Source organism: Megascapheus bottae, chromosome 21 (genome assembly GCF_031878675.1).
Source record: "Megascapheus bottae isolate mThoBot1 chromosome 21, mThoBot2.hap1, whole genome shotgun sequence".
Lineage (NCBI taxonomy): Eukaryota > Metazoa > Chordata > Mammalia > Rodentia > Geomyidae > Megascapheus > Megascapheus bottae.
The window spans coordinates 16,870,050-16,886,387 of record NC_143529.1 but is presented as its reverse complement, the minus strand read 5'-3'; the positions used below and the strand labels follow the sequence as shown (position 1 = coordinate 16,886,387).

Sequence of the window (16,338 nt, the reverse complement as noted above, 5' to 3'; positions counted from 1 at the left end):
CTAGGACACTGGGCCTGGGCATTGTCCCTGAGCTCTTCAACTCAAGGCTACCACCCTACCCCTTGAGCCACAGTGCCACTTCCCATTTTCTAGTGATTAACTGGAGATAAGAACTTCAATTCTCAATCTCAGCCTCAATCCTCAATCCTAGCGAGGATTACAGGCATGAGCCACTGCGCCCCGCCGATTCATTAGTTTTTTTGGACAATGGTTTGATTTTGACATACAAGAACATCTAGAAAGTTCAGTTTTCACATCTACACTTCATTTGGCCTATTTTGCAGTCTTGACTTCACTTACTTCTTTCACTAGAACTTGGTGTTTCTCTGTTTGCCATGTCTCCTTAAATGGGATCCCCCTTCACAGGTAATTGAAGAGCCAATTAAATCAGCTATTGTCTCATGAGATCCTCTGGTATTTACTTTAAAGTATTTTTTTATTATTGTTCAATAGTTGTACACAGGAGATAGCATTCAATGAGGCAGTTTATGAGTACAATGAATCTTGACCGATATCATCCCTTTCAACATTCTCATACATCCCTCCTATTCCACCCCTTACCTCACTTTTCTTGACTTTGTAGGATATACATTGAATTTTGAAGCTTTATACCCCACTCTTTTTTCATCCATCTATCCTTTTTCCTTGATCCCATCCTAACCCTTTCAAGTACCCATTTCCTGGTGTTTTATCTCATTGGACTATGATTGTGCCTTTCTACAGAATTATACTGCTTGAGTTCTCCCGTGAGTCCACTGTATTTCAGTTATTAAATACTGTACATACTCGCATACCACCCAAAGTATTTACATATATATTTATAAACTAATTCTAGCTTTCATACATAAGAGAAAACATGCAACTTTTATATCTCTGGGCCTGAAAAACTTTACTTATTTCTGTGCTGAGTTATCCTGTTTCTCCTACTCTGTGCTGAGTTATTCTGTTTCTCCTACTCCTTCCTGTAATAGTTGTATGGTTTCAGGTCTTACTTTGAGGTCTCTAATACAAATTGAATTGATACTGGTACAACGTGATATATAAGGATCCAGTTTCAGTTTTCTGCAGGTGAATCAACTATTTTCCCAGAACCATTTTTGAAGAAGCTGTCTTCCAGCCTGTGTTTTGGGCTCCCTCATCAAATATTAGGTGCTATAGACCTGTGTGTGTGTTTCTGGGTCCTTCCTCCTGTTCCATTAGTCCCTAGGGCTGTTTTTGTTTGTTTGTTTTGCCAGTTCTGGGGCTTGAACTCAGGGCCTGAACACTGTCCTTGGGATTTCTCAAGGCTAGAGCTCTACCATTTGAGCCACAGTACCACTTCTGGCTTTTTCTATACACGTGGTAGTGAGGAATAGAACCTGGGTTTTTTTTGTGCATGCTAGGCAAGCACTTTACCATTAGGCCAAATTCCCAGCCCCACCAAGCCTGTTTTTAAATCAGTTCCAAGCTGTTTTCATTACTACAGCTCTATAGTAGAGTTTGAGGTTTGATATCAGTATACCTCTGCTCAAAATTGGTTTTGTGATTCAGTCTTTTGTGATTCCACATGAATTTTTTAAAATTCTTTCTCAGTCTCAATGAACAATAATGTTGGGATTTCGATGGCATTTCATAACATTGAAAATTTCATTTTATGTGATATCAAAATTCTAAAATATTATCTTTTCAAAATCTACGGTTGAGTAAATAAAATATAAAGTAAAATTAGTTGGAAATTTTGGAACTAGATCAGTCAATCCTTCATAACTATATCTAGTATTTTACTTGAGAAAAGCAACACATTGGAAAAATGATAGCTTCCTAGCTTTGTTTTTGGGGTCAAACATCATAAAAACTAAAAAAAATAACTATAGGCCTATTTAAAGGACATTAAGAGCCATGGAAAATATGTGATTCTTGAGGGAATGGATTATGCCTTAGTCTTTGATTAATGAGTTAATGAGTAAGTAAAATACAAGGAAAACCTTAGTCATTCTGATGCTGTATTCATGCTTATTAATATAAAGAAACAGTGGAAGTTCTAAGTAGACTTAGAATTCAGAGATAGCCTAGGAAGTCAGAACTTGATATTTCCCATATAATCAAAATGTATTTATTCTAACTATCCCTCTTCACATTCAGTAAATGTTTTCATATCTAAACACACTGAAAGTTGAAGTTCAGGAAAGTATATGAGTTATGCATATAGATAATTATAGATTTGGGGAAGGAAAATTTGATTTGTTCTCAAAAAATAATGTGAGCTGCGAAAAGGGAACTTTTAGAAATAATTCAAAAGCTCTATTTCAAGAACAAACTTTTAATTTATCCCAAATATCATCTGCAACAGAACAAAGAGTGAGATGAAGAGAAAAATGCTATATATAGTATAATTTTGTTTCAGTATAAATAAATGCAAACAATCCATTTGTAGACACAAGCTTTCCAGGTGAGAACCTTTGACAACTCACACTTGATAAAGGGCTGAGGTTTGACTGGTCATGATGGGAATATTCAGAAAGAGGTCTATGAGAAATATTCTTTTTTAAAGCAATTTCCTTTGTTCCTAGCAAGAGCCCTTCATAGCTAGCATAAATGTATCATTTTATTATTGTCCAGTCAACTGTGTGCTTGTTCTTTGTACTTTGTAATGTTCTTTGTAATGTTTCCACATACATTTTTCAGGTCTTAATTGCTCCAGTGCTCAGATGTAATGACTATAATGATAAAGGTACATTCATGTTGAAGATTAAGGTACACCAAAGTACAGAAAGAGAAAGGGAGCACTAATTTCATAAAAGAATAGCACATGCTAAATTATCTCTGTGTCGTATTTAGGAAAGAAATTTAGGGCCAAGCAACCGAAACCTTTTGTACCCAAAGTAACAGACAAAAAGAACCCCACAGAGTAAAGTGTACCACCATCCATTTGGAAAAGAATGTGATGCCAAAATAAAGGAATACATTTTTCCTCTGGTGTCTTCCCTGGTAATTACAGAAGACAACTCATGGAAATTGAAAACTTTTGAATAGCATTTTCACCCTGATTTTTCCAGCCTGATGGTCAAGCAGCCAACCATTCCTTCTACAAGGAGCTCATCAGACCATTCATGTCACAAGTGTTGACTCAGATGGCATCCTCTGCTTCTCTTTTGCAACCTTCAGAGTCCAGGAAAAATTCCAAAGGTCTGGAAGTCTTCTCCACTGGAATATCACCTCCCTGCCTCCCCTTACCATCCTTCATCTCCTGCAGGGGGAGTGGTGAGCAGTCCTGATCGGAGCTACTCCAGACATAGCCAGGCAAAGTCATGTGGCTCTCAGGCAGTCTGTTGGCAGTCTTGGCCTGCTTGCCAGAGACGAGCACCATGCCAGTGCTAGTTCCCATGTGCGACTGGCTGGTGGTGCTGTGAGTCACAGTGGTGAGTACTGAGCCATATCTCTGGCCGCTGCAAGGTGGTGTCCTTTTCCAGTTGATGGACAGATTCCACCGACTCCACATCTTCTTCACCTCCCCTTGAACCTAAACCACAAGAAATGTATTCTATATCAGAAACAGTAAGGGAGGGCCAGTAAGCTTACCACAAGGATATTTTCCCTGATTTCATTACTACTAACCGAAGTCCCTCTAGGGGGCAGGGACTTTTAAAATGTAGTTATTTTTCCTCCCTACCTCACAAGAACTTTGAAATAAATGGCCTTTCCAGAAATGAGTAAGCTATGGCTTAGTAAAGGTCCATATTGACATACAAGTAAATGCTACTAAATGCAACTTTGTTTATTTGAAATAGGGAAGGGAAGGGAAAAACAAGACGATTGGAAGGGTGTAAGGGGAGGGAAACTGGAAGAGACACATGGGAAGGGGTATCAATGTTCAAGCAGTAATCTACCTACTACCTGATGAATGTAATTGTAACCCCTTTATACATCATCCCGACAATAAAATACAATTATTAAATAAAAAAAGAAATATATCAGCCTTGAAATAGAAAAAAGATTTTGTTTGGAAGAGGAATAAGAGGTAAATGATGGAAAGATGACCACAAAACTCTGCACTAAAAATACCTGAACAAACCCTCCCAGCACGTTAAGCAATAGTAGAAAGTTGTGCCCTAGAATGCCCCCCAAGCCCCTTTCTTAAAATATTTATTATGGTGGACTTCGAATTGTAAATATGTAGTTCTGACAGCTCAGGAGCTTTTCTTGTAAAGGCCTGAGAGCCATTTCATTGAGTTGCAATGAGAAACAAAAGGTTTCTCTCTCTGAGTCTGTTTGGGAGGAATGAGGTCCAAACTTCTCTGGGTTTTTGTCTGTTTAATTAGCAATACTGGGAATTGAACCTATGTCCTCAAGCTTGCTAAGCAAGTGATCTAAGCACTTGAACCACAAACCTGCCCATGAACTGCACACTTTATAGTATGGGGCTTTTGCTTCCATTCCTGCAACTGAGGGTTTGATCCTACTGCTACTTCCTGTGAAATAAAAGACTTTTTAAAGTTCAAGCAAAGCATTCAAAATCTGGGGTGCTAATAGTACCAGAAAAACAAACTACTACTCTCTGTCTACCCTGTGCCAAAATGAATCATACACATTAGAAAATGTGCTGTCAGGGAGAGAAAGGCACAGTGAAGGGGAGAGAGATACACTAATGGAAAGAAAAAAAGGTGGATGAATACAGTTATAACAGTCAATATTCCTATGTGCAAATGAAACCAGGTAAGTCAAGGGACTGAGCAGAATTGAGAGAAATGGGAGAGCATGATAAAGAGGGGCAACATGGATTCAGATAAATTATACTCGTAAGCTGACATGTTGAATTGAAATCTCTTCATACAACTACTTGAAAGTAAAAACATGAGTAAATAAATAGCTAGACCTAGCTACCTCTCCTGCAAAATAAGGTAAAAATAATACAAAAGTAAATCAGAGAATTAACCACGTGCTGTTCAAGCTCTTTTCTGGAAAGACTGACTTATCTTTCTACCATGTGATCCCCTGCATGTAATCATAGCAGGAGATACACATAGCAAGTACAAGTATCTTTCCACTTCTGAAAGTTGCTACAAATTGAAATTTTGAGAGAGATAAAAAAAAATGTTGGCAATTCTCTCAACAGCAAAACTTGTTAAAGCTTACAGATAAAATATCATCCAATGGATTACTTCCCTCTGTCCAACTCTTAAATAAACTATCTCCTAACCAATTTTTAGTTTTAGAGTTATATACTTGAGTTTTCTTTTTCAATCCTGGGCCTGAGCACTGTCCTTGGGCTTTCCCAAGGCTAGAGCTCTACCATTAAGCCACAGCACCACTTCTGGCTTTTTTCTATGTATGTGATACCGAGGAATCAAACCCAGGTCTTCATGCACGCTAGGCAAGCACTCTACCACTAGGCCAAACTCCAGGCCCACTTGAGTTTTTTTAATAGAACCTTAAATGAAATGTGAGTTCTGCCATTAAGTAGAATACAAAACTCATCATCCATGCAAGTATCAATCTCTGTTGCAACTAGCTGTTTTCAAATTTGACAACTGGCAACTGAGCTAACCAAAGTGCTAGAAGGGGAAAATTTTAGCTTATTTACATTAATGCTTACACTGTCAAAATAATTGTGATTAAAGTATTTCCCTTCTCCTACTTGTTCTTTCGTATAAAGCCTGGAAATGTTTTAATGAGATTTAGGTGACACTGGGAGGACCATTTACAAATTACTGGGGTTTTAATGTGTCCCCTCACAGGTTCTGTGCTAAAAATTTTGATCTTTGAGGAAGATGTTTGGAGGTGTTCAGGTCTGAGGGCTCCCCCATCATGCCTGGCTAACACCCATTTAGGAAAGGAATTCAGTCTGTATGCCTGATCTCTTAATCTCTTTGTTTTCTTAGCCAGTAAGCCCTCTTGCTTTTTTCATTCTGCCATGGAATGTTGCAACCAGAATATCCTAGTCAGATTATGACTTGACCTTGGATTTATCAGCTTTTTGAACTGCAAAAAGTAAGCCTTTGTTCTTCATTAATGACCAAGTCTTAAGTAAGCACTGATAGCAAGACAAAACAGACTAAAATACAAACTTATATGATGAATTAGAGCCATCAGATGCCCCAAGTTCCTTCAGACATACCTCTCCATTGCAGTAGCAGTAGATGACAGACACAAAGAAACCCTGCAGAATTTAAAAAAAAAAAAGGTATTTAGCTTACTGACAATTTGTGCTGCTGATGGCATTAAAGTGTCTAATACCAAACTGCAGAAGTTGAACCTCTGCTATGGTAATTCCTCCTGATTCCTCCTGATTATACAAATTATTGTTCCCTACTGTTTCCAAATCTTTAAGTTTCCATGTTGACAGCTGAACTACGCTAGTAACTGCAATTGCGGTATTTTATTTGTTCACACACAGAACTGATTCCTATTATACTGCTTGCCTTTCTATGGCCACACTCAAAGATTACATAAATACATGCCCTGCTTGGAAAAGTGTGTTTATATGTGATTGAATGCTAAAATCTCCAAGCATAGAGTATTATGTATAGAGCACAAAGAAGTCTTTTCATTCACTTTAAAATATCTGTTAAACTCAATGGTGTTGCTCAGCATGGGACAAGGATGTACCCATGTAAACAAAACAGTTCTAGAAGAAAAGAGACATGGACAAAATACAAAGAAAGAGCCACATGAGAAAAACAAGGTGATAAAGTAAAATAAAGGTTGCCAGTAAAATAAATGTTGTTATGGAGACCAATGGGGTGCATATCTTCAGTGAGGAACTCAGCAAACACCTCTCTATGGGAGTGACATTTCAGCTGGTTTGAATGACAGAACAAGAAGCCAGCTGTATGAAGGAGAAGAGAGATACTTCCAGGCAGAGAGCAGTAAGTGGAAGCTCCTTGAGGAAATGAAAATGTGGAGTGGCAGAGCATTCTGGTGGCTGGACGTGCTAGGGTACAGAATAGGATAAGTGAGACAGGATAAGTGGCAGGAAGACTCCATGTCACACAGTGTTGTGTCTGCCAGGAACTGGTATTTGAATTTTGTTCTGAATGTACCAGGAAACCTATGGATATTTTTGATAAGTAAGTAACGTGATCCAATTCACATGCTTAGATGCTTCTGTTCATTAGGGCCTTTGAGGTAACAAGGTAAAGGGACTCTGGTGACAGAAGATGGGGCTCCTGTTTCAAGCAAGATTAAATGGAAAAGAGTAACCTCTTCCTTTTTGTCTCCCTTTCCCCTTCCCCCTTCTTCCCTATATTCATTTTCTGCTTTCATTGATTTTTTTTCTATGCACAAAAGCAGAGGCTTTTACTCTACAGAAATTCTATATTTTAACAATACTACACCTTATATTGCAACCCAGGCTTGTTGTTCTGACAAACAGCTCCAGGGGCTGAGGAGGTACAAAAATTATAGTGTGGGGACCAAAACATGAGAAAGGGTATCAATGTTTGTGAAGTAATGCACCTTCTATCTGGTGAATATAATGTAACCCTTCTACTAATTACAATAAAAATTATATGAAAGAATTATAGTGTGACCTCTAGAAAAGAACACTAAAAGTACCACAGGGTAATGTCATATTAGGTCTCCAAAAGATCAGTACCTCACAACCAGTCAGGAGGGGCCAAAAAGAGGGTACTCGGGAGAACAAAAGCAGACTGTGAGAACCATGTGACAAGGCTCCACTGCTCACCTGAAAGGAGTTGAAAAAGAGTTCACAGTGCATGCGAATCTCCCACCAGAGCCCAGTGAAGGAGTGGGGCTGGCAGATAAATATGATGTAATGCACTCCAAACACCAGGACCAGGACCAGTGTCGATTTGGCAAGTTTCCTGAAAGACAACAACAAAAGTCCTTTCAATTCACCAACCTGAAGCATGGTTTAGTAGATGCAACAAGCTCAAGAGGTTCACAAAAGCTGTAAGCTGACTGTCCAGATCCCACCACTTCTAGTTGTGTGTGTGTGTGTGTGTGTGTGTGCTTTCTATTTCCTCACTTACATATCAATCTTATACAAAATCAGATGGTTAATTCTCACCTCTCATAGTGTCTTTTAAATCTCCCTAATGCTATTAACATTTCTCTTGATTATAGACTACTCTTTTTTTTTATCAAGAGTATCTCTCTGTCTGTCTATCCACTTGTACATCTATAAGCATCTGTATCTATCTGGCCTATAGGTTCTGGCTCTCTGGAGAGCTCCGACTAATTCAGATGGGCTTAGTGAATATTCTAAATGTCCCCCAACTCATGCCTTTTGCTCTAAAATTTCCTATAAACTTACTCTAAAATTTTATATATTATATAGTGCCAGAAATCCAGGGACAGAATAATTGAGTCTTATTGGCAGGACCTTACATGCTTGAAATAAAGGTGTAGGGATGAGTTTCCATCCAAACCTCAGGTTTCTCTTGTAAACTCATCTTAATTTCTAGGCTATGTCCATCTCTTGCAAATATAAATGTATCAGCTGTCCACCAGCCCTCACCATGCAACAGATGACTTTATTAAAGCCAGCAGGAGACTCTTCAGGCTGAGAAAAGAGTCCATGTAACAATGTAACCCTTGTTGATGTTTCCTTCCTGAATCTAGAAAATAAAAAGGACTAGCTTCTAACCAAAGATTGTGGCAAAGATGGTAACATGCTGCTTCTGTGCTTAGTGGTATGTAAGTTTCTAACTTCTTTGGTGAAGCAAGCTACCATGTTGTATGAGCTGGTCTTCTGAGTGGTCCTTGTGGTAAGAATCAATGTCATCTGGTCATCAGTCGGCAAGTACCTGCATCTGCCAACAATCATATATGCTCAGGGGTAGAGTCTCTCACCATCCAGCCATTGCATAGCCCACAGCGCAACTGGTTTCTCGAGTGTTTTCTTATCATAGCCTGAAGCCATGGACCCACACCCAAATTCCTGACCTACTGTAACTGAAATAACCAGTATGTTGTTTTCAGCTAATAAATTTGTGATATTTCATCTCATAACAGTAAATAACCAGCATTCCCAAGGACATGAATTGACAATTGCTGGTTAGCACTGTTCATTTACATGTTTTGTCCAAGAAATTCCCATGTGTGGCTTCTGCATCTTTCTCAATGTATCCCTTCCTCTCTGAATCATTTTCACCCTAGTAATCTCAAATAATTCAATCTTCTTCCATTCTCACTAGTCTTTCCTCTAACTCCTTTCTTTGATTCTCCCCCCTCCATGCCCCCACCTTGGAAATAAGCTACCTACGTGAAGTAAGGTCACACTATACTAAGACTAAGGAAAAGTGGACTCCGATTCTCAACTTCATGAGCTCTGTGATAGCAATTCAGTTTTCTGATCTCTGAAATAAAAAGCAAAACAAAAACAAAATCATGGTTCAGGAGACCATGTAAGTATGAGCTACACCGTAAACCATGAGGAACCACAATTCTCATACGCAAACTTGACATCTCCTTTCTAACACATACAGAAACGGGATAATCCCACAAAATCCTGTTGGAATGCCTAATTTTGCTGTTCTCAGTTGCACATTTGCTATAGTTGCTTCTGCATTGTCTGTCTTACTCTCAGTTGTGACAGGACTATTAGCATCTAATGGTGTTGACATTGTTTCTCAGCCTCTCAATCAAAGTACACTCTGTGGCCTATGGGTTTTATCTCTACTGCTCTTAGCTTTACACCACACACTTTACCTTATAGTCCATTTAATTTTAGAACTTTACTTTGAGCTCTTTCCATTCAAGACAACATACCTGGTAAGTAATGAGCTTCTCTGATATGACTTATCCTTAGTGGTGTTTGTCCTCCCCCTAAATCTCAGCTAAACAGTCCTCACTTCCTATGAATAGAGGACTGGTAAGACACTATGGCATTTAAATTCAGTTTAATCAGATACAGAAGGATGACATTAACTGGACTTTCAATCTTAGAAGTTTTGTCTCTAGCATCTCTCTAGAAGAAAAATTGCATTCTCTGTCTTAAAGTAAAGGGTAAATTCTCTGGTGATTGCTATCCAAGTCAACTAATTTTGATTGTTCCTACTGAGTATGCCTAGAGGCAAAAACTGACTTAAAACAAAAGAAATAAAGTAAAACTCAGTAGACTGAGAGGGTCACAAATGCAAGCATTTAGACACAATTTGGTTAATGCAAACTAAGGAAAACTTGCATTCTTCAATGGGTTATCCATTAGATAACCCATTAATTCACTCTGTGTTAATTAATTCTGAGGCTTCTCTCTGTGTATGACTAAATTCCTATTACAGTTTGGTATAGATAAAAGTTAATATGTAGAAAATAGATCATAATTGTATTTCTTTTTCTACTGTTGTATAAAAATGGCTATAAATATTTCTGTCTTTAAAACTATGCTATATATTTACTTCAAAATTTCATATAATGATATACATTTACTCTAAAATTTAAAATAGTGTCAGAAATCCAGGCACAGAACAATCAGGTCTTATTGGCAGGGCTTTACATGCTTGAAATAAAGGTGCAGGGTTGAGTTGCCAAATGAACCTCAGGTTTCTCTTGTAAACTCATCTGAATTCCTAGAACATCTCCATCCCTTGTAAATGTAAGGTCACCGGCTGTCCACCAAACAAAAGCCATTAAAGCCAGGAGGAGGCTCAGAAAGGATCTGTGAAACATTGCATCATGCCGTGGGAGCAACAAGACCATTGCTTTTTACCATATACTGTAAACTAATCCAAGGGGAATCACAGACCTCATAAATCTTGCCCATATTCAAAGTAAGAAGCTGTGGGAAAGGATTCTACAAGACAAGCAAACCATGGACTAGTGCTCTTCAGAGATGTCTTAGAAATCAGTCAAGCACAGCTTATCATTACTGTCCACAGAAATGCAAATTGTATCCTGTAGCATGCCACTAGGGAGGCAGTATTGTATCTATTGACAAGTCCTGCTAGTTTTCATTCACTTATAAATTCGTTTCATATTTATCATCTGATTGGAGGTTAAGTGTGCTTTTAAACTAATTGTAATGTTTCGCTATTTCTTCCATTGTGCGATAACTAAAATATTCAAACTAAATGACTTTGTGCTGCACAAAGTCATTTAGAATTTATCCAGCCATGGCGATGAATGGGTTAAAATAGGGACAACTTAAGTCATTGTCTATTTATGTAAACATGGCATACATGGGAAGAAAGCACATGTATCTCATGAGATGATGCAGGAATGTTACAATGAACAGTTCCGTGGCTTGCTGGGAATATGGGAATGGATTGTGCATGTCCAAAGTCAGTCCCATGAGAGGAATACAAAGGCAACAAATAATTTGGGACCTCAGACTCTTATTTAGGAAACAGATGTTTGGTTCTTGCACAGTCTGGACCTTGGTGATCTCATCCCCAGGGAATGTCTCCAGAAAGTCTCTAACTTCCTGAAAGAAACATTTTGTTTTCTTTTTCCCATTTATTTTACTTCATCCTGTATCCTACAACAAATCTTTGCTAAAACATAACAAAAAAATATCTCTAATTTTCTTTAAAGAAAAAAAGGGGGGGAAAGCAAAATCCAGAGCATAACTATTTCTCTTAAGTACATATTGATCATTCCTGATCTCAAAAGAATCTTTTTCTTTTCTTGATGTCGATAGCACTGCATATATTCCTGTCTACTAGTACTTGCTCTGCTTTCAGAGTGATAAACCCATTCCTGCCTTTTTCTGTCCTGTCTCTGCCTCCCACTAGATTGTGGGTTACAGGAGGGAACTCAGCGAATGAAACAAATGGCCAGTCAGCATCATGATCTTGTTACATCTTGTACCAGTTGCTTCATTTCATTTTGAAAACCATATGAGATTGCTATTATTACAACATTCCTAGGTATGACAGAGGGTCAGACAAGAAAGCATTCACCTAAAATTATAGTCAGTGAAGTTGCTGTTTTAAGAGCTGTCCTCTTTCCTTTGTACTGTATGGTAAGTATGAGAGAGATTTACTCCAAAATAATAAACATTAAACAATTTTGTATAACATTAATGGAAAGCCAAGTTACCTAAAATGTTAAAATGTTCTTTTGCATTGAATTTTTTATTTTCATAGCCCTTACATTTTTCTAATACTGACCCTTTCCTTAGTTTGTTCAACAAATTGAATTATAATTTAAAAGGGAGAAAACATATCATCTCTTTTGTTAAGTCTAATGAATTAAATACTTCAGGTCAATGTTGTTTGAAAATAGCTGATTCCACTATTTACCACAGCAAAGATTTGGAACCAACCTAGATACCCCTCAGTAGATGATTGGATCAAGAAGATGTGGTACTTATACGCAATGGAATTCTATGCTGCCATCAGAAAGAATACCATCACCCCATTTAGAAGGAAATGGAAAAACTTGGAAAATAGCATATTAAGTGAAGCAAGCCAGACTCAAAGGAACATAGGCTCAATGGTTTCCCTCATTTGTAATAATTAGTACACATCTAGGACTGTCCTAGCAGAGGATTACAATAGCTCAAAACCTAGGCTCATGAGGTCATATAGGATGAGACTAAATGAAAGGATCTCTAGGATATGGAATTGAGAGCTTTTTCTTGTGTGATTGTTGTTCTTAATGTACTATGTTATTTCTCTTCTCTTTTTTTGCCCTTTGGTTAATCTCATGTTGTTACTGTATCTGACTTTGTTACCTGGTATATTGTATAGACATTTATTTGTGTATTTGAAATAGGAAAGGGGGGGAGAAAACAAGATGATTGGGAGGGGTGGGGAGAGGGAAATGGGGACAAAAACATGAGAAGGGGTGTCAATGCATGAGAAATAATGAACATACTACCTGGTGAATGTAACTGTAATCCCTCCATACACTACCCTGACAATAAAAAATAAAAGAAAAAGAAAGTAGCTGATCCATACTAGCTACAATTCCCCCAGAAGTGAACTCTAAATTTTATCTATTCTCTGTTTTGAGATATTAATTTTTGTTTCCTGCTAAGTTTCTTAAATCTTGTGGCCAACATTTTTTCCCAAAGAATAGCAAATTTGTGTTATTTAAAAATATAAAAATAAATCAGCTAACATTCACATTTGAGGAAAATGTAGTTCAAGCACTATTGTACTTTTTTACTTTATGAACAAGAATGAAGGACTATAATTTCTAGTGTTCTGTCATGTTTACACTCAACTGATGCACTGACAGAATATAACACAAAACAAGCTACATCAGTATAGCAAATATATTTTCTGTAATGTCTTAGGCACAATATAACAAATCCACTTTGTTATTTTTCATCTGGCATAATAAATGCATATAAAATTGTCTAAGTCTATCACCAAGAGATTTGCTGAGAGTTCATAGTGTATAGAAAAATACCAACCTGCTAAGAAGAGATAACAATGTACTTAGAATTGAAACACACTGAGAAAGTGTAAAGTTATTTACAGATTGGTTTTATATTTTTTCTAATAATTTGCATAATTGAATCAAAGAAAGATATACATTCATAAATTTAATCTTTTAAAGATATTTGATACTTGTTATTTGAATATTAACCAAAACATTTCCTTTAATGGGAAGGCTGCTCTTAAATTACCTGTATTGCTTTCTCATGTCATGTCCAACTGCTTTTGTCTCCCAAATTTTGGTAGCTAGAACTCTAACTGTATTCAGAAAGAGAATAAAATTCATCTGCAAGAGAAAATAATATTATACAGAATTACTGAATTAGTTGTCAAGATGTTCATAGAAATTTAACAAATCTAACTTCTTTGTATTCAAAGACTCCAAAAAATGTGAATGAAGGAATATTAGATAAAATATTGGAAGGCAACTAATTTTTATGCATTTTATAATTATTGTAAGGATGATATACAGATAAAGAGTACATTTCTTTCTGAACAATGTCACGTCTTTCTTTGCTCTCTCCCAGTTTCCCATGATCCCCACCAAGTTCCACAATTCGTTTTCAATAGAATGTCTAGCAAGAACCATTTGCATTTGTTCACTCTTTGTTCCTCCATTTCTGTTGCATGCTTATCCTTCCAAAGATAGAAAAATAAGCAAACAAAAGGAAAAGAAACCAAAACAGCAACATTTCCTGTAGTTCATTTCAATAAAGATTATTTTATATGATCTGATGCTCACAGACATTGCATGGAAGATTATTGATAGTTGATTTGCTCCCTTGGTTATCTCATATTGTTACAGTATCTCACTTTGTTACCTGATATATCGGATATATTTGTATTTGGTTATTTGGAATTGGATAGGGAACGGGGGAAAACAAGATGACAGGTGGGGGTGGAGGGGGAGGGAAATGGGGACCAAGACATATGAAAGGGTATCCATGTATGGGAATTAATGCACCACTATCTAGCAAATATCATGTAACCTTTCTATTAATTACAATAAAAATATATGAAAAAAAGAACAAAATAAACAAAAAAAAGAAATTTCAACAGCACCGCAAACTAAAGATACAGGGATTAATGTTCCAGGTTTCAGTTTCCAAAACAAAATTTTGGATGAAACACCATAGCAGACTGAATGACAAAAATAAATAAATAAAACCTGCACAAATGAGACTGCCTTTAAAAAAAAAAGAAACAATATTTGAGGAAGGAGTGATAGTTGTTCTGGGGATGCTATCTTTCCTGTGATATATGCAATATCTTGGAAGACACATGTTAAGCTTTAAAAGAAAAAAAATACAAAAAATGGAGGAACAATAGTGTGTAAGAAAAACTAACTAGGGAGAAAATTAAATTGATTTCCAAGTGTTCTGGATGAAGAAACCACTAAAAAAAATCACATTCTGCCTTTTAAAAAAGAAGATGGAGATGGATTGAAAATATAAGCCCTTTTATGTCCAAGGACCTTGGATGAAATACAAAATGAAGAAGAAGAAAAAGAAGAAGGAGGAGGAGGAGAGGAGGAGGAGGAGGAGGAGGAGAAGGAGGAGGAGGAGAAGGAGGAGGAGGAGGAGGAGGAGGAGGAGGAGGAGGAGGAGGAGGAGGAAGAGGAGGAAGAAGAAGAAGAAGGAAGAAGAAGAAGAAGAAGAGGAAGAAGAAGAAGAAGAAGAAGAAGAAGAAGAAGAAGAAGAAGAAGAAGAAGAAGAAGAAGAAGAAGAAGGAAGAAGAAGGAGGAGGAGAAGAAGAAGAAGGAGGAGGAGGAGGAGGAGGAGGAGGGGGGAGGAGGGGGAGGAGGAGGAAGAAGAAGAAGAAGAAGAAGAAGAAGAAGAAGAAGAAGAAGAAGAAGAAGAAGAAGAAGAAGAAGAAGAAGAAGAAGAAAAAGAAGAATTAGGAGGAAGAGGAGGAGGAAGAGGAGGAGGAGGAGAAAGCATGAGGGTCAAGAGTCCTAAGATGTAACTTGAGCCCCTGGAGTGTCTTCATTCCAGAATGGAGATGGCTTCTCTCCAAAAAGTGCTACTTGGGAATAATGAGACAGTAACTGGCCACAGACAATCACTGGGGCAATGAAAGAGGCAGGGGCTGAACTGAGAACCAAGCAGGGTCTCCATCCCTTGAAGATAGCTTGCCTTAGTGGGCTCTAAAACACTTCTGAAATTTGGAGACTTTGGGTTACTAGGTCCCTAATACAGTTGACTGTTTGCAACAACCCTAAACCACTGCTGCCAAGTATATTACCCTCCTTCCAACTTCCACAGATGCATCTCCAGGGTAATATCACAGCTTCCTATAAGAACCCAAGAATTGAGCAGAAGAAGAAAGTTGCTCCCAGGAGAATCACAGTTCTCATTTTAAGCTTCATTTAATATGAGATATTTAAATCATATTCAATTATTAAAGATGCAAAAGTAAAGGTCCAACTCAAAGAGATTAACTGATCTATTTACTAGCTATCAGCTAGAACTAGGACCAAGTTTCAGTAGTTTCCCATTATGAATGCTTAACCCTAATCTAACTTCTCTTGGTTAGCCCAAAAGATGGAAACATCAGAGTTGGGATTTCAGACTTTACCCACTATGTCATCCTGCTCTCTGACATAACCTTTATCTACAACAAGGTTTGAAGTTGTTTATTACATGGATGTTATTTTCTGAATAGCCAAATTATTTCCTTATTTCCTCTTTGCTTAATACTACAGATCCTGGCAATTCAATAGGTCAGATGTGTGAGGCAAAACATTTCTCAAGCCAAGTTCTGAAAATCTGGAGCTGTTTATTCAATGCACTGAGAAATACACAGATTTTTTTCTCTCATGAAACTGGATCGTGGGTCAGTGAGCTAGCCCATGACAAACACGAGAAACTGTTGACCAACATCAGTTCTTAGCTTAGATCTACAATACTGCCAAAAGATGCAAGTCTAAAACATGCAAACATATACCAACAAAAAAAAACCCAGTATGGCTAAGGAAATTTATCTAATCTATTCAACAGAGTGCCTC

The 16,338-nt window shown here is 37.4% G+C and overlaps 1 protein-coding gene across 1 annotated transcript in view; it reads right to left on the bottom strand.

The window, feature by feature from the left end:
• Positions 1-3,028: 3,028 nt before the first annotated feature.
• Positions 3,029-16,338, bottom strand: part of Pth2r (parathyroid hormone 2 receptor) — a 66,383-nt gene continuing 53,073 nt past the window's right edge. Inside the window, exons 10-13 of the mRNA XM_090355216.1 lie at positions 13,523-13,617; positions 7,664-7,802; positions 6,095-6,136; positions 3,029-3,499 (exon numbers count right to left, since the gene is read on the bottom strand). Coding sequence (XP_090211342.1) covers positions 3,107-3,499; positions 6,095-6,136; positions 7,664-7,802; positions 13,523-13,617 — 669 coding nt within the window. The 3' untranslated portion in view covers positions 3,029-3,106. The remainder of the gene's footprint in view (positions 3,500-6,094; positions 6,137-7,663; positions 7,803-13,522; positions 13,618-16,338) is intronic.